General features: G+C 45.3%; 1 protein-coding gene across 1 annotated transcript in view; it reads right to left on the reverse strand.

The window, feature by feature from the left end:
• The window catches only part of SLC23A2 (solute carrier family 23 (ascorbic acid transporter), member 2), a 77,276-nt gene that overhangs the window by 18,054 nt on the left and 33,778 nt on the right, over window positions 1-25,444 (reverse strand). The window contains 5 exon segments of the mRNA XM_006894225.1: window positions 5,142-5,323; window positions 6,223-6,293; window positions 7,251-7,339; window positions 19,437-19,594; window positions 22,078-22,194. Coding sequence (XP_006894287.1) covers window positions 5,142-5,323; window positions 6,223-6,293; window positions 7,251-7,339; window positions 19,437-19,594; window positions 22,078-22,194 — 617 coding nt within the window.

Here is a 25,444-nt window from a genome sequence, read left to right on the forward strand (position 1 = left end):
TTTATTTTAATAATTTTAAAAAATAATTTTAATGAACATTTACTGAGATTTTGGATTTCCATTCATTCATTGCTGCACTTCTCTCCCCGCCCAGGCCTACACCCCACCCCGCCCCAAAACAGTATCTTTTCTTTAAGAAAAGATAAAAGATAAAGCTTCCCTATTTCAGAAAGCTTCACATAACAGAATTCTGCATTTAAATACCATTACTGAGTGTCTCTGGCACACCGGGGCATCTTCACCTGTGCAATAGTGCAGCCTTGTGTGGGAGACTCTTAGGAGAATCCCAAAATGACAGAGACAAAGCTCAAAGTCCATTGTCCCATGGCCAGCAGTTTACAGAATGGGTTGTGCTAGGGGTCTCGCTCTGAATCTTGAGCTCTACTGAGAAACTACTGAGCTGCACTGACTGTGAAGAAGAGCTGGGCCTGGGCTCTGCCCTGAGCTTGACGCTCCTGCCCGGAGGGCTACGTGGCAGTGGTGGCTGGCAGACACCTGTAAGAGTGACCAGATGCCTTCTCACCTGCCTGGTGCATCCCATGTGACTGGCACTTTCGGCACCAAGCTACCTCCAGGCACTGGGCAGATATACTCATCACCAGAATAATAAAGGTGCACACCAGATGCCTCATCATCCACGCAGACTCCCTTTCACTTACAGCCTGAGGGACAGTTGGCAGCAAGCGCGCTCCCAGCTTAGTTGTTCTGGGCACAGTTCCAGTCACTAGAATGGGATTATTAACTCCACTGACAGTGGGTCTGTGCGGCCTCACAGCCACACGCCCAAAGAGGTGCAGACCCGGATGCTCACTAGGGCATGTCAGGAAGCTGGTGACCCGAGACCAGGCGACCTCGCCAGCACCAATTCAAGAAGGTGCCTGACTGATTTCATTTCTTTAAGGAACTGCTTAACTGACTGCTTTAAGGAATACTAAACTGGAGAATCATAAACTTAGGCCCATAGAACATTTTCAGGCCTATAGAACATTTTCATGTTTTGGGGTGGAGGGAAATGCTACTTATCTCAAAATAAAGATTTTTAAAAGCCTCAAGTCTGCTATTCTTGTTGTCACTATACTTCAAAAACACTTCCCTGCAGCCATTACACTGGCACTGGAGCCATCACTTTTCAATGCATGTGTGCAAAGGTAGCAGGGATGTGACATTCTAGAAAAAGGCAAAACTATAGGGAACGTGAGTACAAAGACCCAAGAGTCAGGCAAGGGTTCAGGAAGAGAGAAACGAGAAGAATATGTGGAGCACGATGGATTTTTAGGGAAGTGAGATTATTCTGTAAGACGCTGAAACAGAGGACTCATGACATTAGTCATGGGTCAAAATTCACAGGGCTGTATAATAAGAGAGTGGACACTATATAAACTAAGGTCTTTAGTTCAGAATGGAGACTGAAGGAAACAAGAGCCTGCATCTTATCCACCTCTGTACTTTGAAGATGCCTTGAAACTCGTACGTCGAGAATGCGGGTAGGGAGTTGCACCTATGAGCATGGGGCGGAGTCTAGGCCCACAGGTGTGGGCACCTTTTAAATGTGGACGTCACTAGTATAAAGGACAAAGCACAATGAAGGTCAGTCAGCAGGCCCACCCACATTCATGTTCTAAGGAGCCCCAATAATTATGGAGCAGGGTGAGGAGGGCTCTTTTGGAAACCTAGCAACGTAATGATTTGTGACTTTTTTAAACTTGGGGGTGAGGAGCACAGATCTGATGTAAAATCCTCCCTGACTCTGTGGTTTACCTGGCTATACAGGCACACTTTTGCTTCTCATCAGGAGTTTGTCACTATTAGGTTAAAACAAAGGATCAGCTTTTGGGTTTATCACTTCTGTATGGCTCACATTTTCAGCATGTATCTATTAATTATTTCTACTAGCTCTTACTGGGCTCATTTTAGCCCTGTTTTTCTAGCTTCTGGAGTTAAAGTCCTTGTGTATTTTGTGAATTTTTGAGAACAAGTCTGACTATTCTTGAAGTGTAATCAGTACTCTTAACATCATCATTTTCTCAAGTTTGTATTTCTTCTCAAAGAGCTATTTCTGACTATACTTTTTATCTCCTAAGTGGTTTGGGGGTTTTGTTAATCCTTTTCTTGGTTTCTAATTTAACTTCCCTATGGCAAATAGAAATTGCTCCCTTTTGGAACAGAATGCATTTCATCCAACGTGAAGTAAGCTTCACGTCTTCTATGCTCTCATGCTGATGTGAAGATGTTTGCAGAAGTGAGAAAAATAAGGACAATCTTGGATATTTTCATATACTTTTAATTTTAAATGACTCATGAGCTACAATTAGGCTGTGCTTTACTTCAGTTGTACACAATGTCCTAATACACACAGAGGCAAGAATGAGAGTCATAGATTAAGCGTCGGTCAGGCCCCATGGGATGTGAAATCCATCTAGGCCACTTACTACAGGTGTGTGATCCTGGGCATCTTGGTATCTCAATTTCTTTACATACTCAATGGAAACAACAGCTTACAGTATATACAAATATGAGTGTTACAAACAGTGCTGGGTTTGATAAATGCCACCTGTTATTAAATAATTGTAGAGTACACCTATTCCTCACCTATCAAAGATCATTACTGGATATCCTGCATTTATGGTAACAGTACAAAAAATGTTATCAACTCTTGCACAGTAATGACATACATATGGCAATAATGAATGGAAGAGATGAGCTGACACACAGCCCAGGCAAACAAACACATCACTACCCGTGACGTGTAAGGTTATTCCTCAGTTTGGCTGTGTCACGAGTCTCTGTAGTCTGTTTTCACCTAACACCAATTTACATGTGACTATCTGGTCTCTGGAAGCTGACCATGTTGGTGAGTGAGAAGTGGATGTATTTATTTCACAAAGCAAAGGAATAACCGTTGGAAATCTCCTTAAGTTATTACTTGCTTTAGAGATTGTACTAATTTAGAATTTCTCATTTTAGATATTTCAGAGTCTTGGGACTACTTTCCTGAGCCATCAGCAGGTCTTACATATGCACTAGAGAAATAGAGTCTGTACAGAATCCTGGGGCTCTCGCAGTAATTGGTTTTACAATTGTATCAAAGCCCTGAAATTTCTTTATGATAAAAAAACAGGCTGAGGCCTCTCTGTATCTAATAAATCTATCATTACTATTTTACCCTCAATAAACCCCCTAAAATATGAACAAGAATCAAAAAGCAACACAGACTGGCCAGGAAGCATGTGGCCTTGTGACGTGGCCCTGGACAGGGCAAGCGGAGCAGCCTGCCAGCTGACTCGCTGGGCCATCTCTAATCTCCTGTCAGTCAGGAAACACTCACACCTCATCTAAATAATCCAGCTCATCTGTTTTTCAGCTCCTGTGAGGTTCTGAAGCCTGACATCACCATGAGACACTTCCCAACCTCCAAGTCTAAAAACTGTTTTCTGGCAAGACAAGTTCTTACTTAAAAAAATAAAACAAACGACATTATGCTAAGTAACATAACTCAGTCACAGAAAGACAAATACTGCAAAGTGCCACTTTTGTAGAATGGGACTGACATCTGGGTTGTGGTGTGACTGAGAAAAACTGGATAAATTATGTATACCGCATTGAAACAGACGAGGGAGAAAACAGTTTAAAAGCAATATATGATAGGGTATTATTGTTATCACAAGAGTCCAGAATTAAGGTTGCATAGTGGAGTGCACTCGGGGTGGGGGGTGGGGACATTGTATACCAATGAAGGTTTTTCTTTTGCTTTTTGAAGAGAGGAGCGAACTGGGGGTGGGGGGCGGGGAGAAAAGTGCAACAATGAATGAATGGAAATCCAAAATCTCTGTAAATGTTCATTAAAATTACTAAAATTAAATTTAAAAAAAATAAAACAAACGAAACACGACAAAATCTCGCAAAAAAAGCGTGAACATATACACACTGGAGAATGTTTGGAGAGAGGATGCCCCTCAGTGGTGGGATTAGGAAAGAATTCTTACTGTCTACTTTTGATTCGAATTACGGGGCCCAAAGTTGACTGCTATTGGTGAAAACACAAACCTGCTGTCATCTAGTCATAACCAATGCACAGCTGACCCTCCAGTGGATTTCCCTCCACTGGATTTCCAAGGCTGTATATATCCCACGGGAGGAGATTGCTCATCTTTCTCCTACAGAGCTGGATTCGAACCCAGCACGTTTAGACTAGCAGGACAGCTTCCTTGAAACTACGCCACCAATACTCCCTTGGCCACTTTAGATTGAGTTCTAAATCTAGGAACTTCTAGATCATAAAGATAGCAGATTAGACACAGGGGAGCAACTGACTCAAGAAGAGAGACACTACCTGATCACAGATGCATCTACAAGCTGAGGATTACAAGGCCGACTGGTTACCGGGCACAGAAACAGGCAAAGAAGGCCCCGTCTCCGCCCTAGCTATAACCTAATACAACTTTTAGCTTCCTAAACTGTGAGAAAAGATATTCTTTAAAATCACTAACTTGTGGTATTGTTTTTTTAAAATTTATTTTTTTTTATTTTAATGAATGTTTACAGAGACCTTGGATTTCTATTCATTCATTGCTACATTTTCCTTCCTCCCTACTCAATTCATTCTTCTCTTTGAAAAGTAAAAGAAAAATCCTTTCCTTGTTATACAATCCCTCCCCCCAAATCTACTCCATTATGCAGCCTTCATTCTGAACTCCGGTCGTGATAATAATACCTAATCATATATTGCTTTTAAACAGTTCTCTCCCTCATCTGTCTCAATGCAGCATACATAATTCATCCCATCTTTCTCAGACTACCTCCAACCCCAAAGTCAGTCCTGTTTTACAACAGTGGCACTATGCAACATTTGTCCTTTTGTGACTGAGATATTTCACTCAGCATAATGTCCCCCAGGTACTGCTTTTACAGCAGCAATTGGGGAGTTAGGACACCTCATGATTCTGCTGGGCTCAACTCTTTTTTCAAAATAATGAAACAGTTCTATTTCTTTTAGCTATTTCTTAAAACTGAGGAGAAATGTTTCAGTGAATGTTTAAATGGAAGGAATTTCTACTCCTTACTGGGTTTCCTCTAACACAAGTTTGTCAATAATTAATAATAAAAAACCAACAAGTGGAAATGGTGAAATGGGGGACACTCACAGCATGGCGATACCCCAATGTTTCCCTGCTCGCTCTCCTGCTGCCTGGAAACCCGAGAGGCCGATGAGGGCTACGGTAGGTGTGATGGTCAGTGGCCCGATGTACTTCAGCAGAGCCCCGGGAAGGCCCAGGAAGCCGATGACCACCTCAATCAGCGAGGACATGATGATGGCCCCCTGGATCTGGAACAGGAAGCAGAGAGGTCAGAGTGGACTGTTACACGCCACGTACTCCACGTGCTGCCTGCAACTACCACCGGTAATTCTGCAAAGCACCACGTTAGGCTATGAACAGGCTATTAACACTGCTGCCAAGGTCTCTGGGAGATTTCAGAGCGGGTAGCTTGGGCTCCGTCAAGTGACGGATGATGGGATCTCAGAAACAGGGACTGAACACAAAGCCAAAGTGAAATGATCCAGATAAAGCACATAACTTCCAGTTTAGAAAATATAACGTTTCAGAACCCACCCCGGTTCTAGACTGCAACTCAAGGATTCATGACTTTAAAGTGTGAGCTCCTGCAGGGTAATGGAGATTGCATTACTAGCAAAACTTGTAGAGGAATGTTTGTCGAAAGCTTTCCTGAAGTTTTGGAAACTATGGGTGGACCTTTCAGCCTGTGCTGGACCGGTGGGACAGTCACACCCAGCTCTGCTTCAGTGCAATTTAAAAGTCTGAACTCTTTCAACAGGTAGAAGCAAACGCCGGGGTTGGAATGAACAAAGCCACTGCCTGTGGTCAGCCTCCATCGCCCATTTCTGAGGCTCGTGAGTCCTCAGCTTAACTGAGGAGGAGCGGGAAGCAGAAAAATCTACGGACACACAGAAGGAAAGAAAAAGAAAGGAGAAGGGAAAAAAGAAGGCGAGAACCCCTATTAGCTGGCTGCACAAAGCCCTTTCTAAAGGTTCTATCTTGTGAATGAGCAAGAGTCAGACGAGTTACGTGTGTAAAAACCAAACTGCAGAGATGTGTATCCCAGTACTTGAAAAGAAAACAAGGCTCAGTTAGTCAAGGCCACAGTCGACGTGGAAGCGGAGAAGAGAACACACGCAGGGCAGCGGCCATCCAGGCTCATGTTTACCTCTCGGATCCGTGGGTACCAGATGTGCTCTGTGTGCAACAGCTCTGCGGTCCCGTTGGCAATGGACATATCTTGAAAACAAAAACAGAAACAAAAATTCTTTCTTGGAGTGAAGCTCGTATGCCACCCTTTAACAGAATTTGTTTTTACCCTTTAACAAGAATGTCCTCCCTGCTTTATCAGGTATCTGCGTATTAAGTACCCATCCCTGAAAAGTCAAGTGACAGCAGGACTGCTTATCCCCAACACTAACTTAACCAAATGTCTTCACCGACAGAGAACCCCAGCTTGTCAAAGGGTGACTGACGTGCGGATGCCTCACACCAAAAAAACCGACCATGGCAAAAGCAGCTAATTGAAATGCCCTATAGCTGGGTTGACTGACTGGGGTGTTAAAAACCTAAATAAAACACAGGGGTCTTCTCCAGTTCCTAAACCAAGTAAAGAGTCCCAAGATTAACTCCTACAAGGAGCAAGGGAGGAACAAGAATCTGGGAAATTTTGCTCCTAGACTTAAATGTCATGGTATTTTGAGAATAGCAGGTTGCTCCTGATTCTCTCGAATCCTCTCTCTTTTTCTGACCTTTCTGGGTTATTTAAGGCTCTCTGTGATCACTACAGAGGCTGGGGAGCCGGGAATGAAAGTCATCTATAGAAAACCAAAGTAGCCAGATCCTTAAAAAGCAAAGATGGTTCAGAGAAGGGATACTGACGCAGCAAAGAGTGACTACTGGTGCCTTCGTGAAACCCAATGGAAGAAAGAGACGGGGGAAAAAAATAGCACAAACATTTTCCCACTCCATCCCCGTATTTGCCGTTTGGATTAGCATAGAGAAACGAGGCCGCTCTAGTCCTGCTTGCTAGGGCTGGGGATGCACAGGAAGAGACACAGAGCAACAATCCACAGGTGGGGCGGTCTGGGCTGTCTTCCGGCTGCGTCCTGGACCACAGCGGCACGTCCGCGCCTCCCTTGCACCGGCTATGTTAAAAAAGACCCCAATGACATATGTGGAAATAACTGCAATTACCTGTGGTGTTACATTTCCATTTATCTAAAGACAGGATGGCTCGAGCAGGGGCCAAAAATGCAAAAGCACTGGCCTGAAACAGGGGTAACCTAAAAGAAACGAGACCAAAACCATGATCACAGCATCGGGAACTACCGAGGTAGTTCACTATTTGACAGCTTAACAGTCTTTTCCATAGAAACAGAGCAAATGAGTAAATGCAGGCACACCTGGGGAAGACCCCCCTTCAGCGGGGACCCCCTGCCCAGAGCAGCCTCCCACTGCCTCCTGGGCTGCCCCCCTGTTCCTCTCCTCCCGGGCCGGTCTAGCATGGGCCCTAGAAAGGTTAGAACCAGCACCCCAACACCAGCCCCTGCCACCGCCACCTTTCCTCCTAGGGTGTGGGATATGTCAGGCATTCGGGGCTCCCTTATTTCCTGTGGAGCTTATCAAACACTTAGGGTGTGGATAACATCTACCATACCACCCACCTCCCCATCCCTGCCACATTCTTAGCAGGTTAACACTGGAAAAAAAAATCCATTCCGCCCCTCTGTTGTGAGTACAGCTCTGCCCTCCTCAGAGAGGTAAACGTGAAAATCACATTAGTGATCTGGATCGAATTAGGAAACGGAAAGCCGCAAGTTACAAAGCCCCAGTAGCTAGGAACTACAATAAGATAGAAGTTTCTTGGATTATAACAAATACTCAGACGTGCTCTTTCACATTTCTCTGGGATTGCAGTGCAGCTTCTTGCCACTAGGCCACCAGAGCCTCCCATCTATCACATTTCTTAACGGCACAGAAAGCTCCATTACAAAATCTGCCAGACCATCCTCAAACTAAACCCAGAATCCTTCAAATGCCTCCATTCAGTTATTGTTTAAATACTGCACAAGGACTTATGGAAACCTGGGTTACTCAAATTCTATCGGTTCTGCCGTTCTGTGTTTTAAATGGATGGCATTTTCGCTGCTGCTGTGAGCTTCTGAGGTGGCTTTATGGGCTAGCTACCGTGTGAACTCCAGTACTAGTTCAATAAACAGTGTTGATTATTTATGAGGTAAAAACCTGCCTCCTGTATGTGGGGCTGGGAGCCTCCCAGATACCCCAGTAGCCTATCAGTGGCCAGTTGGAGGAGAAGCCTGCACCCTCCCCTGAGCTGTTGGGCAGCAGGTGGTGCCTGTGGTGAGACAGGAAGTGGACAACTGGCCACGTGTCCAGTCCAGCAACTGGCACAGGGCATTCCAAGCCAGTCAAGGAGCCCACTGCCTTTGTCACAATGCTCTCCCCACCATTCTAACCATGCAATGGAATCACTCGGGAGTGGGCAGGATGCTGGCTTCAAGACACAGAGGCAGGCCACACAGTGCATTGCTGATGGTCACTTATAAGGGCAGGCCCTGTACAAGCGTCCACTTACAATTACCTGCTGGAGGACCCCGGCCAGGAGGCTGTCACAGTGAAAGTGGAGGTCACCTGAAGTGGGAATGTACATCAAAGGGAGAACATGGTTTGACAAGATTCCTTTGGTGCCACCAGTGAATGTACCCGGACACAGAAATCAGCTCAACTGTCCAAACAGCTTCTGCATTACTACAGCCTCGGCTTTCATGCAATGCATCCCAGGACAATGGGATCCTGCTTGTAGTCAGAAAGCTCTCCCTTGGGAATGTCCCTGCATTGATAACTCACTGATGTGGACAAAAACGGCAGCTCTGGGTTCTGCCTCCGCTGACAGGGACTACTGTTGACACAGGCCTGAACCCGACTGTCCTGAGGCATGTTCAGTGAGCAGAGAGGCTCAGCTTGGACCAGATCACAGAGAACGCGGATACGGAGACATCCACTTGTGTTAAAGACACTGGGGCTCCGGGCTCCTTGAAAGCGTGTAGTAATACAAGACCCCCCCGTCCTATCCCTATAGCGTCACCCATGGTGATCTGGAGAGAGCAGTGCCTGCTGGCATTGTAAGTTCAAATCCAGCCTCACCCGTTACAATCTAAAGTTTTCCACCGGGTGTGACCTTCCTAACTCCCAGCATTAAACAGCGCTTGACTAAGTAATTCCTAGGGAAAGAGGCAACAGGAGTCTAAGTATAAAAGAGAACACACATCACAGTCACTGCAGAAAATTTTCTTGAGGGGGGTAAAAGAGAAGATGATCATGAACTTGAGAGATGTAGCTGGTACTGCGGCTTTTTCAGGCACTTACCAGCATACAGCTGGTCCACCGCCAGCTCTTCCCCCCTCTCACACCACACCACACCACCATTCCCTGAGTGTCTCATATTATCTTCAGTAACTCACTGGGGATCCTGGGGTAGACAAGACATCAGGTCGTTTTTAACTGATATCCGGACGGAAACAGACTTTTTCCTTCACCCTTGAGGTTGGCATTCCTGCCTACAGGCCAAATATGGCACGTGGCATGTTTTTGTGAATAAAGTTTTATTGGAACAAGGCACAGGTGCTTATTCACATACTGCCAAAGGCCATCTTCATGCTACATGAGCAAAAGCGGCTAGCCTTGACAGAAACTATTGTTTGTAAGGCCTAGAGTATTTACTATTTGACCTTTTACAGAGAGTGTTTGCTGCTCTCTACTAAAAAAATAAAATAATAATTTAAAGCTAGCTATTTGAAGTCATGAAGGAATCAAGCCAGAAGGAGGTGCTGCCGCTGTGGCTCGCCCGTTTGTAACTGCTACTTTGCTCCCTCCTGTTCATCCTTCCTGGATGCACACTGATGAACGGCCAGCGGGCGTCAGCTTCCACGTGCACCCACCCCTGGCTTCTGTGCGCTTCCCTCGCCATAGCACCCAGTCACCTGAACGCTCACTGCTTTGATGACGTGCTCACCTATCCCTTGGGGCAGGAATCTCCTGACAGCAGGACCTGTGTCCCCAGCAATAATGTTACATATCTATGGGACCAGTAACTAAAGATCTGAAGGTGCAAGGTACACCTGTGACTCTTTCAATGTAAATTTACTTTAAACATGTCTAGCATTTAAATCTTTGTGGGAAGTCCATTTAAACCACAAATTTGGGAGAAGGCATATTTTATGCTCGTTATGCTTAAGCAGAGAAAAAGTGCATGAATTCCTAAGACAAAACCAGGTATTTCCACAGACCGGCAGGGGAAAGGGCTTAAAACATTTAAAAGATGTTAAATAAAAACACATATATCCATTTCCCTTACATTTTCCTATCTGATGTATGTTAAGAATGCATGCATACTTCTATGTATTGGCTGAACTAATTTAAAAGAGCCGTGCCAAACAAACCGTGTCTGTCCAGAACAGACGTTTTTATCAGCAGGGAAAAGCCAGAATTAAATTAATCAACACAGAGAGTACACCATGTCTAGCTTCCTTGATCCAGCAACAAAGTAATCAAAGTTGGCTCCGCAATCCTGAAACCAAAAGAGCTAGATGGGAGCCGGCTTCCAGTGCTGACTGCGATAAAGAAGTCACAAAAGAAGGACCTTGAGTGAGGATAAAGTGGAGCAAAACTTCAGATCACAAAAAAGGACCAAGGTTACAGGTCTGATAGAGATTGGCTGGACCCTAGACTGTGGCTCTGTGTGATCCGTTAAGCAGGCAACTGAAATCATGCCTGAACTCAGCTTTACGCCACATGATAGGCCTACACAATGACTTAACAGCAGACAGGAATGTATCCTCAGAACAACCAGCCACGTACGATTCAAAAGGCGAGCCCAGGGATAAAGCTGAGAAGGCAGGAAAGAAGGAATGGATGTGGGAAGCACAGAAAGGAATTAGGAAGTATGAGGACGTGCTGGAATATGCAGGAGGGGATTCGAATCAGTGTTAGGAAACAAACTTGTATGAACTGCTGAATAGAAAACCAATCTGTTCCATAAATTTTCATTCAAACTACAAAAAAGGTAAAAAAAAAAACCCACACAACAGCAAAACAAAAAAACTCAAGACAATCATAGTTGACAGAAAACCTTCCACTGTGAAATAAACAATAAACTCTTGACAAAACTAAAACAGCTTTGCCTCTGACGAGCTCTAGTGTCATAATTGAATGTCATTAGGAATGTGTGTCCTAAGAGCCTTTAAAGAGAAGCGAGAGATGACGTGTCAAAACAAAACCAAACTTTTACCAGAATGGCTACTTAGCATGAAGAGCATAATTACAATTGACACCACTGAACCATGCGTGTAGAAATTGTTGCACTGATGTGTATTCTGCTGTGTTGTTGCACTGATGTGTATTCTGCTGTGTATGGCCTCAATGATACATTAAAACCACACATATCCCTTTTTCTTAGTTGATAACATTTTCTTATATCTGATGTATGTCTGAACATATGCACACATGTACACATGTATACACTGGCTGAACGCAAATTAACTTGTTGACAGCCTGACCACTCCAGAGAATACATATTCTCCCACATCCCTGTTTTCCCCTTATCATAACCAAGAAAAACAGTATTAATTTAATGCTGTAACCGAAGGGTCAGGCCTTCCGCAACTTTCTTATTTACAAAGTGTCATGTAACACCTCACCCCTCCATCCACCCAGAGTTCCTATATTACATTTGAGCGTGCGCCAAATGAATCAGGCTAAGCGTCCCGGCAGAGCATGTTTGATGTGAGGCCTCGCAGCTGCATCACACCAGGTGGCCCACAGTGATGGTTACCCACCATCCATCATTCAGACTATTTACTAATTCTCATTGCCACAAAGTCGGAATCAACTTGGAGATGATCCTCCCTCAGGTTTTCAAGGCTGCAAAAGGCGCGGGAGATGGCCAGAGAGGCATGGCCTGGGGTTAGCAGTCCAACTCCTGATGGACCAGCCACTGGGGCTACGTTATTTATTAACTGATGACCTTTCATAAGGAAGAGCCTTCTCTTTGGTCCTACGTGATATCCTCTTTTTGAATCCACAGTAGACACATACATTAATTTCTCTTTTTTTTATCCAAAGTTTTAAAATGCTCTGTCGTGATAAAGAATGATCTTTGATAATCAAACTGTCCCAGCTTGGACATGGCCATCTGTTCAAGTGGGCTCCTGGTCCTTTTGACAGGACCTCCTCAATCCACCCCTACTAAGCTTATCATTCTTCTGAACATGTTCTAAGAATAACTTAAACACTTTTCTCAGCCCTGGAACCAATCCCTTCTCCAAAGAGTTCTGGTCCTTTTTAGTGGAGAATAGTACTTCAAAACCAAGCCTTGGGCCCCTGAGGAGCTTACTGCTATGGGATAGCATTAGCTTAGCATTTTTGTTTTTCTAGGCTCATTTGGTGAACAGAACTTTAAAAGAATAAACTTTTCTAAAACCATGAGGTCATTATAAAACTTCTGGGATCACAAGGTCCACTTTCTCCTTTCCATAGCTCTCCTTCTACCCTGAGAATCCTGATGCCAACATCAATATTCAAGCACTTTATCCTGTAAAATCCTACAAGCACACTCCCAGAACTACACTATTATCACAGTAAACAAGACTAGCAAGTTGAAGTTCAAGTCCTTTTTGTAACTTTAGTACTGTGTCCTAAAGTCTGCTGAATGAATTCTTTTCCTTGTTTGGTTATCAATTTGATACATGTTGTTTGATGCCAATGAGCTGACCATGACTCACAGCGACCCTAGTGAACAACAGATTGGAACCATGCCCCATCCTTCGTCATCTTCACAATCACCCCGCTTGAGCCCACTGCCCCGTCACTTTCCTTTCTCGAATTGTCTAATTTTTCAATTTGAGAGTTTCATGTATTTCTGTTCATATTCAATTTTAGAGTTTACTTTTATTGACTCTTCTAGATTTTTAAAAGATATGTGGAGTTTGTATGTATGTCAAAAAAATTCAGCCATTAACACCAGAAACATCTTGTCTCCTTCCTAGCCAGTCCACCTCATTTCTTTCTTTTCTTTTTTGTCTCAGAAGAGGAAGTGACTAAAAGTGATGCTTTCATTATCCAACCGGCTGTCAGGCACACTAGTGAAAATCACCACAGAAGTCCACCTCATTTCTACAGATATGGAACCATTTTCATTAGTTTCTAAGTTATTCTTGTTTTCTCTCTCTCCTTTTTTTTTTAAATAGCATTGTTTATTACAAATATTTAGTATTGGCTTCCCATATTCCCCCCTTTTATTTTTATCATAATTATGTTATCACCTAGATGAACGTTGTTTTCTCTCTCTTCTAATGCTTCCTTCCTTTCTCTCTCTCTCTCAACAATAAACACATCATATCCTTTTTTGAACTTGGTCTTTCAGTGCATCTTGGAGCCCACTATCATTTCTCAGAGCCCTTTTTCAAGGTTTATGTGTAATGTACCCTAACAGCAGCTTCTATGGATGGGTATTGGGTTGCGTGCAGTGTTTTGTCACTATATATTATACATTATGATAAGTAATTGAGCGAAGTATTTTCTATCTGTGAAGAGTAAATGCCTAGAAGTTGGATCAAATGGCAAATACATATGTAGTCTTTAAATACAATTCTCCTTCATGGGGTTAAATCCTTTTTGATCCTGCTAACAATATATAAGATACCTGTTCTCCCAATGGCCTGGCCAACTGTGAAAACTGGTACCTCGGGGAAGCTTTACCTTGCATTCTCTTACAAGTCAATCTGATGATCTTTCAGTACAGTTAAGAATTGCTTAATATCTTTTTACAAAGTCTGTTTATATCTTTTTCCCTTTTTCTTATTGGCTTCTTATTTTCATCTTACATATGAGAAGCACCTCTGGTGGCATTGTGTTCCAGTGGTTATCAAAAGGTCAGCAGTTCAAAGCCACCACCAGCTCCTTGGGAGAAAGTTTCCTCTCCATAAAAACTTTCAGGCTCAGAAGCTGGATGATTGAGGGTCATAAACAGTCAAAATCCACTTGAGGACACTGGATATGGGCCTGGTTTACACATCAGAGATACTAAGACTTTGTAATTTGTCACAAACACTTTCTCCAGACAGTTATTTATGACACCGAACAGGGATTCTGACTCATTATTGGTAGGTGGAAAAGAATTCACAGGGACCCTATGAACAACAGATCTGAACCCTGTCCTGTCCTGCGCCATCCTCACTCTCCCTGACACATTAGACCCCACTGTGGCAGTCACCACATCAAAGGTCAAAGGTCTTCCTCTCCTTCACCCACCCTCCACCCTTCCCAGCATCATGTCCCTCCCTGAGGAATACGCCCTCCTAGCAACATGCCCAAGTATGTGAGGTGAAGCCTCATCATCCTTGCCTCCGAAGACCACTCTGGCTGCACCTTCTCCAAGACATATTTGTTCTTTTAACCACGCATGGAATGCTCAGCGCTCTTCTCCAACACCACAGCTCAAAGGTGTCAAGTCCTCCTCCGTCATCTTTATTCACTGTCCAGATTCACAAGTGAAGACCATTACCTTTGCAATTTGAGAGAGCAAACTATAAAGCCTAGTTAGAAACAATTTTAAGTGCTAATCTCCTTTTCAAGGTATTAACTATTTCATGCCAAGCACTTACTAAGTATATATAGATGCTTAGTGTATGTGTACACACACACACACACACACACACACAAATACATACACATAACATTTAAAATTTTACTCATTTTATGGCATGAAAATAAATGGCATTAGCTATATTCACAATGCTATGCTACCCTCACATCTACTTCCAAAACCTTTTCATCATCCCTGACAGAAACTGTTCTCTATCAAGCAATACCTCTCCGTTACCCCTTCTGCCCAAGTCTCTGAAAACCTCTCATCTGTCCCTCCGTTATTTACTCATTGCAGACATTTCATGTAAATGGAATCACACACTCTCTGCCCTTTTGTATCTATGCCAGCCTAAAATACCTTTACAACTAGGTACAAGGGAGCATTCCAGAAATGTTTGGAGTGCAGCAATGCCCGGACTTGACTTTGGTGGTTAACTGACCATCCACAAGGCAAAAACTCGCCTAAGTGTGCATTTAAAACTGGAAAAGAGGGAGGTCTGACTGCATTTCCATTCACCTCAGTAGACATGACTGGAAGAATTAAGCTGACAAGAGTCTCGCGGAAGGGAGAAAAAGGGGACGACGTCACAGTTCTTAGTACACAGTTACACAACACAGTTATAAAACCCTCCAAAATTAAAGAGGAAAAAGACAAGCTTCCCTTCTCCTAAGTGGTGGCAGGCTCTATTCTCACGCCCGCTACTGCTGCTCTGTGAAGCGCTTTTGTGGGTGCACTCAGCTGCCTGAGGAGGACGAAATCGGGGTGAGGAGTGGTAGAGCCTGTGGGGAGCACAAGGCAGGTTGGCCTGGAGGGTGAAGAGAACTAAATTCACTACAGCACTCAACAGGGGGGTACTATTAGCTCCCAAGAACCTCAGAAATGTTAGCAAACAGGAATGTATTCCCTGAAGGGAGTGACCACTTAAAAAAGAGAGAGGAAGGGATGAACTAACTCGGGGAGCCCGCGCCCTGGCAAACGTTCTCTGCTGAGAGGCAGGAGCTGGGTGGCAGGGAGATGGGGAGGCATTCTGGCTAGATCACCCCAGCAGCCTGGCACAACTCCCTGCAATATGTGTCTAGGAACACTGCCTCTAGCCTTCCGGCTTTGGCCAGTGACACCCCAGAAACCCACATGCCTCCTTCCCAGGCGGGGTGTCACTAAAATAGCGGTGCTAACAGTCAAGCGTGGGCAGGTGCCAGGCACTACCTCATCTGAGGCTCACCCACACTTAGTTTACAGACGAGGGCGTGGGGCCTTACGAGGTCCACACAACATGCGGAAGGGAGACCGCTGAGCCCAAACTTCTCTGAGGTCGTGGCTTCCAGATGCTCATGGCCTTGGCCTTCTAATGTACTCTCACTCTTTTCATTTTTAAATTGGCAGTGATCTTCTTATTTGGTGGGGGGATCCTCACCCTGTAAGCTGCCATAAGGTGCTTGCTTGATAAGACAGACTGAACTGGGGAAAACTGCTCACCTGAATCAAGCCCGCCTCTGGCCCTGTCGTTCAGTTTTTACTGGAGGTAAAGGGGAAACACGGGAGAAGGATGGGCAATCTCTTCTCATGCGATTAATGCCTCTGAAAACCTGCTGGAGGGTCAGCTCCAGGTTGGTTCCAACTCAATGGTACACAACAACAACAAAGAGGAGAAGGTAGGTAAAGGGCACATAAAGGTGACTGCAACAAGAATTAAATGACACCATGAGGACACAGTCAGGCAAATCCAGCCTGGGGGACACTCTGTGAGATGACTGTCTTTCACAAGTGAAAAAGGCAACCATTTGGGAGAGAGAAAGATGCGGAGCTGTTTATTACTAACAGACCAGGGAGACACAGCAGTGTATCCCCAGCACCGTCCTGAGGGGAAGATGTTAGTTCAGGTAGGTGGGCGGTGGACAACTGGGGACTCTGTGCAGAACTGCGTTATCGGGAGACTGGTATGCAGTGATGGCTCATTTTATGAGGGGTGACACACGGCACTGTGGTCTCATTCTCACAGGACACATCTTCCTTCCCAGGAGGCTGAACTGTCATGATGTCTGTAATTTTCACTTTTAAAGTAACTCAGAGGTAATCTGAAACTTCCACATATTCAGCCCCCCCACAGAAAGGGAATCTGAGGGAAAATCCCAAACCCTCCCCAAATCCGAGTCCTGGCATCCCTGTTCCCACGCAGGGGTCAGATGCTTCTGAGGCACCTGGGGGAAAGGCTGGAGGTGGCTTCCAAGCAGAGGGACTCCCCTCCCGCCACACCTGGGAAGATGAGCTATAGGGGCCTAGAGACCCTCCTCCGTGCTGAGCCCTGGATACGGCATGTGGGCACCAGGAAGACTAAAGTCTCCGGTGGATATGCCCCAGCAGCTGAAGTGCCCTCTGTGGAGCGAGGACACTGTGGCTGTTCGTGACAATCACTGGCTGTCACAGCATCAGGGTTGAAGGATACAGCCTCAGCTTTCAGGACTTTAATGGGTTTGATAACTAGTCCCTGCATTGAGCCTGAGATGTCTGTGACTGATAGCCCAGGTCCACTGGGATGAGAAGCCTGGACATCTCCTGTGACTGTCGTCCACACAATGCAGTGACCACTCATTCTGCTATGACCCCCACACTGGGGCCTCTGCACCCGGCACTAGGGGCAGACAGTTAAGTCCATGAGCCAACACACTGATCTTCCCTCTTCCAAGGTTAATGGACACTTCCCTGAAAGGCTCGAGCTCACCCCCTACACTGCACACATGCATGGACATGGCCATCAGACATGGTATCTACAGCCAAACAACAGCTAGGAGCCCTCTCCTGTCACCTAGCAGAGGAGATGGGGAGGCTGTCCCCAACACCTTTTCCCCCACAAATCAGAGCAAGGAAAAGCAGGTCTCTGGGGCATGGAGGGCAGACACACGTGAATAGGCACATGTCACGCTCAAGGCAGCTGCTGTTCTATACCTGGGTCCCTGAGCTCTCCCCTCCTACTTCCCCCTAGACTGGGTAGCTGGGCGAACTACACAGGCCTGACTTGTTCTATCAGGTCCTGTGCCAACAGTGAGAGGGTCCTGGACGGGTGCCCTGGTCCAAAGTTCCCAAACCCTCTTCCCTGCTGTGTCACCTTTGGGCCACTAGGCCACAGGCCCAGCACCGTCACAGGTGAACCTGGCCCGAGAGCAGGGCAGGCCTGCAGACTATGCATGTCCCCCAGCAATAAAGCTCTTCAGAACAACCACCTTTACCCAACTCCAGCATCGCTGTGATTCACAAATGGGCATGTCCCGGAGGAGAAGGTGAGGCTCCCTGCCAGAAACGAGCTTTCCACCCACTCACAACTGAGCCATGGATAAGGGCAAGGGCATGAGATGCCAGCTGCCAAGGAAGGCCTAGTTCTGAGAAAGTAAAAGACTTCCTATCTCCTTTCCCTCGGATGTCAGTGTCAGATAAGGAGTGCTCCTGCCTTCTGAGACTAGATGCCTTCAGGGTGCAGGAGCCAGGGTGTGAGAATTTTAGGGGTCACAGGGTTCTTCTGTCCATCAGTAGGCCTCTGAGTGACCATCTTCCCCCTGACCCTTCCTTCCATATTCAATCAGCTCACAGATCCCATGTCATTCTCTGGTTCTCTAAAGTGTGAATAACCCTCTGAGGTCCCTGAGGATTTTAACTTATTGAAATACAGTCTAGGATTTCAAAGACTCTTCCGTGCTGTGGTCTTTCTTGCCTTCCACCCATCCTCAGCCAGGATGGAAAAAGCCCTCATCCAGTCTGTTTCAAATGAGGGGAGGTGAAACTCAGCTGCCTGCCCTGCTCTGAAGACATGTGTCAGGTGCACTCCTTCCTCAGGCAGAGCCTGGGGTCGAGGACGAGGCTGCTGGGAAAGCGCTGATGTGGCGGGAGGTGGTGTTCAGGAGGAGGGAGGAAAGGGCTGGATCCCCCATCTTCCATGGCCCCACACCTGACTGAGTGGGCAGTTGGGGTACAAAGCAAAATAAGCCAAACAAGAGCATCAAGAGGGACCTTGGGGAGTCAGGGTGGGGAGAGGAAGAAAAAAGATACAAAACCAAACCTGGACAAACAGGAAGGTAGAAAAGATGCACAGATGGAACTTGGGAGAGAATAGTGAAGGCTTCTGGGAGGTTGGGAGGTGGGGGGCTTCAAGGCGGGAAGGGAGCCGTCCAGCAGGTGGGCAGGCGGGCAGCAGTAACACAGAGGCTGGAGCAGCAAGGCCCACTCAGGGTGAGGGAGGGCCAACTCAGGGACTCAGTGGGGGTGAGGGGTGGGAGAGGCAGGCAAGTCAGAGAGCAGGGGGACAGGATAAACAAGGGGGCATCCTGGTCACTGAACAGGAGCGGAGCTCCAGCCTGGCCAGCACCACCGAGGGAAGAGGGGGCTCTAACAGGACAGCCCTGTGGGAGGGCACAGAGTGGGACCAAGAGTCCTGGAGGCAGGCAAACCACTGGGAGCCTGGGGCACTTCCTGGTCTGCATTATGGGACAGGGTGGGGGTGGGGGCCCCAGAGAGAAGCAGAGACAATAAGGCTGAGTTTGTGTGACAGAGTCTGTGTTCAGCCTGCACAACCCGGCAGGGCTGGTGCCACCACCAAGAGGGATGAGAACGTGTGGCCCTTTTCCAACCTCCTTCCTCACACATAGTCCAGGTCAGGCTTTCGAAACAGCCCCTCCACTCAATGCCTGATGGTGGTTCAGCACCCCAACTCAGGACCCCAATCTCACCTGCATCCAAACGTGGTCTGTAATAGGGTGGTGATTCCCACACAGAAGAAGATGGTCCCGATGAGCTGGCTGGTGGCCCACTGGTCGTACCCCACGCACATGGCATCGGCCAGCAGGAAAGGCACCGCGATTGTGCCACTGAAGCAGGTCAGGTAGTGCTGTGGGCAAGAGGAGAGGAGGCGGGAGAATAAACAACCCACCCCGGGGTTTCTCATCTCACCCCACCTCTGGCTCCCTTGCTGTCTTTAAAACAGCACGCAGAAAGCAGCTCTTTTGTACATATGCACGTCAACTGGTGGGGTTTCCCATCCTTCTGCCTCTTCATGATGTTTCCTTGTCTTATGACACAACTCACTATCTACGACAGCAAAGGATGACAAGCATGGCTTCCGGGCTCAGTCTTGGCGAAAGCTTACATAGCCCATCATCTAAGAAGTCTTTATAGCACATTCTGGTGCTCTGGAGTTGCTTGGTGGTGGAAAACAGTGTGCTCAGGTGCTGATCAAAAGGTTAGGGGTTTGAGTCCTCACAGGTGGCCTTAGAAGAGAGTCCTGGTGGTCTACTTCTAATGATCAGCCCTGAAAACCCCATGGCGCACAGTTCAGCTGATGCATAGGTGCACGTAGAGTCAGTCACCTTGACTCCATGCCCAGGAGTGGACTCAACACAAAGTCATTACTGACACATCTCTATGAGAACAGGATGCTGGAACCATTAAACATGTGAGTCCTAGCGTTAGGACTCCTATTGCCCAAACCCATTCTCTGCTGTTTTCAAGCTGACTTACACTGTTTTCAAGCTGTCTTATCTTGAGCAAGATACCAACATCATTGTGCCTCAGTTTCCTCAGCTGTAAAATAGAACTACAGTGCTTCTTCTTTTACACAACTGCTGTGTTCCAAGTTAATTATTACGTGCCAAGGTACATGAAACAACACCAGCACAACGGAAGTGCTTAACACAAGCTCTGTTGATATTTTACCCACATGATATGATTCTTCGTATTAGAAGCATATTCTATTTTTTTTTCCAAAAGCCTTTCCACCTTGATTGCTAAAATCCTTACATTTTTTTCTCCTTAGTTGGTGCATCAAACCAGTCTATCATTCCTGAAACAAATCCTCCCCAGCCATGCTGCTAACTTCTAGGATTTGATCTACTAGTATTTTATATAGCATTGGGCATCCACAAATTTCTGGAATAAATTAGTCTTCTTTCAAAAAAAGCAACAACCAACCAACCACAACTTTCAGGCCTGGGGATTAAAGTTTCATCAGTGTTACTGTATGAGGGAGTTTTTTGTCTTTTTCTGTGGTACAGGGCTAGTTGATGAACACAGTATTTATCGATCCCATCAGACAAAAAGGTTAAGGTAGCTGTGAGAATCCTGCAGAAAGAACCTTGTCCTCCCTCTTCCATCTGGACTTTCCTCTCTCCCTTTTTTGTGGACCTGACAGACCAGTCTCTGCAAAAAAAAACCTGGTTGTTATGCGAAGGTCTAGCCTTTGCCCCTGACGGCTGTTTCTGCCAAAATGTGTTGCCTGCAGCCAGGACGCCCATCAATACTAGCAGATGTTTCACTGATACATGATGCAACGAGTTCAGTACTTCTCAGGGCTGCTCAGTCGTCAATGTGCATGGTGTGCAGTCAAGAGGGGCAGGAGCCTTGCAGGATTTCCCAATCTATTTGATCAGAAATGGTTTCTTCCAGAAACATCTATAGTTCAAGTCTCTCAAAAGGCAGGCTTTCTGGTCATCTTCAGGACACTCAGGCCAAGGGAAGTTGTCCTGCAAGACCACAAGCTCTGTCTCCTTCCCTAGATACCTTCTGGCCCAGGTACCAGGTTCTCTGACGGCAACCGAGGACGTGGCAGGAAATGTCAACCCACCGTCTCAACCACATCTGGGCAAGAGGGTGGATTGTGAGGACCCAAAATAACTCAAGATCAGATGATCACTCAGAATTTGAGAAATGAACTTGAGAGAGTCAGTTTTCAAAACAGAATCTAAGCTAAAACCAAAGCAAATACAACCACAGGGAGGTATACTTCCGGGGAAAGAGCCGATCACCTGGTCCTCTTTCTCTAGAAGCCCCACTTTAATCCAGTGAGAGGTAAAGTTTGCAGAAAGAGAGGGTGCCAGGGACGCAGGGCCTGCTCAGCTATGTCACTCTCACCCACCTCTGCCCCTCCCCGGATCCCACTGAAGACTAGAGCAGAGAAAGCCACAAAGATTGCCTTCTTTTGAAAAACAAAACCTCCTATTTCTATTCTGGCCAACATGGCACTTTTCCCTGCCACCCATTCCAGGGTTGAGGTTTCGAGGGCTGTGGGCGGAAGTCCATAAATACATGTACTGCTGACTGACTGGGCTAGGGATGGGAGGAAGATTCCTTCCACTTTTCCCCAAACTCTACACTCCCCCTTTCTTAGTTCTATTCCTTCATCTTTCCATTCACTTCTCTTCTTCATTTATGTCCCTTTTTTCTTTTCTGTTCCCTTTAAATCTACCCCCTCTATTCTTCTTTTACTGCAAGACTGATATTACTAATTCCCATCTAGAGTAATTATAAACTCTTTGATAAATTAAAAACCAAAGCTGACTGGAACAAAACAGATTTTAGGCCACTGGTGCGTCTTACCTGTAGGCCCAGGAATATACACAAGTACCAGGGAGGAACATCTTCGATGGTGTAAATCATGTCCGACCTCTGGGGGTCTAAGCTTCCGGTGCTATCCAGGGTCTCTGCGAGAGAGCTCTGAGAGCAAGGGGAGAGGGGAGAAACAGTCATTTGTTAACGCAGACACGAACACTAACTCAGCTCAGTACAGACCACTGTCCTGCTCCTTTCCTGTACAACATCGCCTGAACACCTTCGGAGTCCCTGGGTATGAGAACAGGTGGCACATTCAGGTGCTAAAGAAAACACTGGAGGAAGCCTGAGTCCTCAGAGGGGTTACTGGGAAAAAAAAAGGAGAGGGGGAAAAAAAGGCAAACAATCCTCTTTTGGAAAAGGTAAAAAACAACAACAACAAAATTATCACCCACACCTAACCCTCCAGTGTGTTTTCAAAGGCTTTGAATCATATGTCCATCTTTCTCCTGCTCAGAAGCTGGTGGGTTCAAACTGCCTGCCTCTGGGTCGGCAGCACAACTCCTTACCCACCAGACCACCAGAAAACCCCTGAAAAAGAAGCCTTTATAAATCGGGGCGGAGGTAGGGGTACAAGTCTATTGTGATACACATGGGCCTGTCAAGTGAACAGAAACTGTTCGGTTTGGTTTCACCTTTGACACCATGTTCAAGAACACAGACTCAGTATGTAATCCAAGGCACCATCTGCTCTCTGAGTGCACCCAAAATGTTCAGAACTCCTCTTCAAGTTTGGGGACCCAGTGTGGGGAGAAGGATGCTCTCAGGCCGAGGCCACAGACAGAAGGCCTGACCCGAGCAGTTCCCGGACGGAGAAATGTAAAACTTTTACCTAACAGAGAGAGAGAGAGAACCAATTTGTCTCTCTACCTCACCCAGCCCTGTGAAAAGGAAGATCTTTTTACCTGGGAGTAAAACATCAGAGCTCAGACAATAATTCTGAGTAAAAAGAACATTGAAAAGTGTACTAATACCATGTTTTCAGTTTTTTTAAAAAAAACAACCAAAAATGTACTATAGCTTAGGTGATCTTGATTTTTGCCTTTCCCTCACTATTAGAGAACATTTTCCTAGAAAACATGCTTAAAATTTTGTTGTTGTTGTTGTTATGTGCCGTCGAGTCGTTTGCGACTCATAGCGACCCTATGTACAACAGCCCTAAACCCTGCTCTATGCTGTGTCAATATCAGAAAGATAATAGCACTGGGCTTTGTTGTTATATGCTGTCCCGCTGGAATTAACCTATAGCTGGCCCTCCAGCAGGTTCTCAGAGACAATAAATCACACAAGAAGGGACTGCCCATCTTTCTCCTGTGGAGCAAGTGGTAGATTTGAACCACAAACCTTTGGAACTGCAGTGCTGCTTCTTACAGCTAGGCCACCAGGGCTCCCTAATCATCTGAAAGACTACAGCACTAGGCTTTAGTCCAGACAGTTCTAGTCAGTTTCTGCATTACTTCTGTTGATTTTGTCATGTTGGTGAAGTATCTTTCGGAACACCGTGGGTATCAATTAGGCTGTAGTCTTTACAAAAGTAAACAAATTGCTTGGCCTGTTTTTTCTTTGATTCTGCAGGATGAATTCAAACCTCCAACCTTTTCATCAACCCCTAGAGCAAAGCTCTGATACTAAATCCTAGGAACAAGCTCTTATATTGCTCAGAATCTAAGAAATCCGTCTTTTACAAGTGCCACACAGGAAATCAAATTAAATGTATATGAACTTTGTATAAAATAAAAATGTATTTTAAAAAAAGATGTTATAGGAAGACAATAATGAGGACATTCTGACCCCCTACCATGATGCCTGATGAACCTGGAGCCCCCACACGCCACTCAATTTTCCAGGCACAGGGACCTGGGATGTTGGGTCAAATACCTTTAAACAAAGAAGTGACGCAGTTTGGCCTCACTTTAGTCAGAGGTAAATGTCTGATGTAAGCTGACATTTGATCTAATCCAAATGTGGGCTGAGTGTGACCTTTCAGAGAGAACTTTCCTTCCATTCAAACAATGGATATTCATAGATTTACACTGCTGAATGGGTTAAAAAGGGTTACATGTGTCTTTCAAAAACCTGTTGGTGGAGAAAGTGTGTCCATGAGGAAGAACTGGTATCTGTGGTGCCTGCTGTGCTGACATTCAACAAAGGGGGTTAGATTCACCACTCAAAGGATAATGCAATACCATTGCACATCTCACTGCTCAGAGAAAATCTAAAAACAGAGTTACACCACAATTGGTGATCTGTTACCAAAATACTGTGAAGCAGTATTACTATATTCTGACAGTGGGTTTTAACTATGTAATATAGACATGAAAAGATTGCAATTGTCCTTTGTCAGCTTGGACAGGCTGAGATTAAAGCATACATCAGACATGTGTACCCCCCTCCAGAAATACTGCAAACACCCACAAGTAGTATTAAAATCATAGAGTAGTGAGCTGTGTGGTGAAAGGATCAATGAAGTCCACCAGGCGACTGCTGCGCTTCTGATGGAAGGGTGACAGGTCTGGTCACTGCACTGTAATTGTCTAGTGACAAACATTCAACTGTCACTGTACTTACTGTCAATGTTAGCCATTCTCCAACATAAGAAAACTCAAAGCCAAATCCTCCAACTTCAAGATTCCGCTAAAAGACTGCATGAAACAATTTCATAAGTCATCTAAAAAATGAGTTCTCCCGCTGATTCCACGGCCTGACAAAATCTAAACCAGCAAACTCCTGTCCTTTACATCCAAGTACACTCAGTTCTCCATGGGGAAACTTCTTAAAATCTTTATACTCTTTCCCATCATTTCTATAGCTGGTTACTTGGTTTAACATTTTAGGGGTCAGTTTTAGAGTCTCCTCACCCTCACAAGAATCAATGCATCTAGATACAAATCAGTATTTATTATTTTTTTAAAAAGAATCATATAACTCAATGTTGGGGAGTAGCAATCAACTCATAGCTAACCTTCCTTATGGTTTTCAGAGGTTATAAATCACATAAGAGACAGCCCATCTTTCTCCTGAGGAACTACTCGTGAATTTGCACCATCATTGGGTTCGAATCAACTACAAGGGAGTAAATATAGTAAATAATTATAGAGAGTTTGAAGCAACTACAGGGAATCACTATATAACTATAGGGATTAACAACTCCCTCCTTACTATGTGTCACTAGAATTCCTCTAAAAATCCAGAGGAGAAAATTCATAAACAAATCGTTTTTTTGTTCATAAACAAAATCAAAACATGATTTTGCTCTAATAAAATTTTATTTACAAAAACCTGTGGCGGGACAGACTTAGCTTATAAACTGGAGTCTGATAACCTTTGTGGTAGAGTTTCAAGCTAATTATCATAA

Source organism: Elephantulus edwardii, unplaced genomic scaffold (assembly GCF_000299155.1).
Source record: "Elephantulus edwardii isolate Elephantulus edwardi_28Jun2011 unplaced genomic scaffold, EleEdw1.0 scaffold00138, whole genome shotgun sequence".
Classification (NCBI taxonomy): domain Eukaryota; kingdom Metazoa; phylum Chordata; class Mammalia; order Macroscelidea; family Macroscelididae; genus Elephantulus; species Elephantulus edwardii.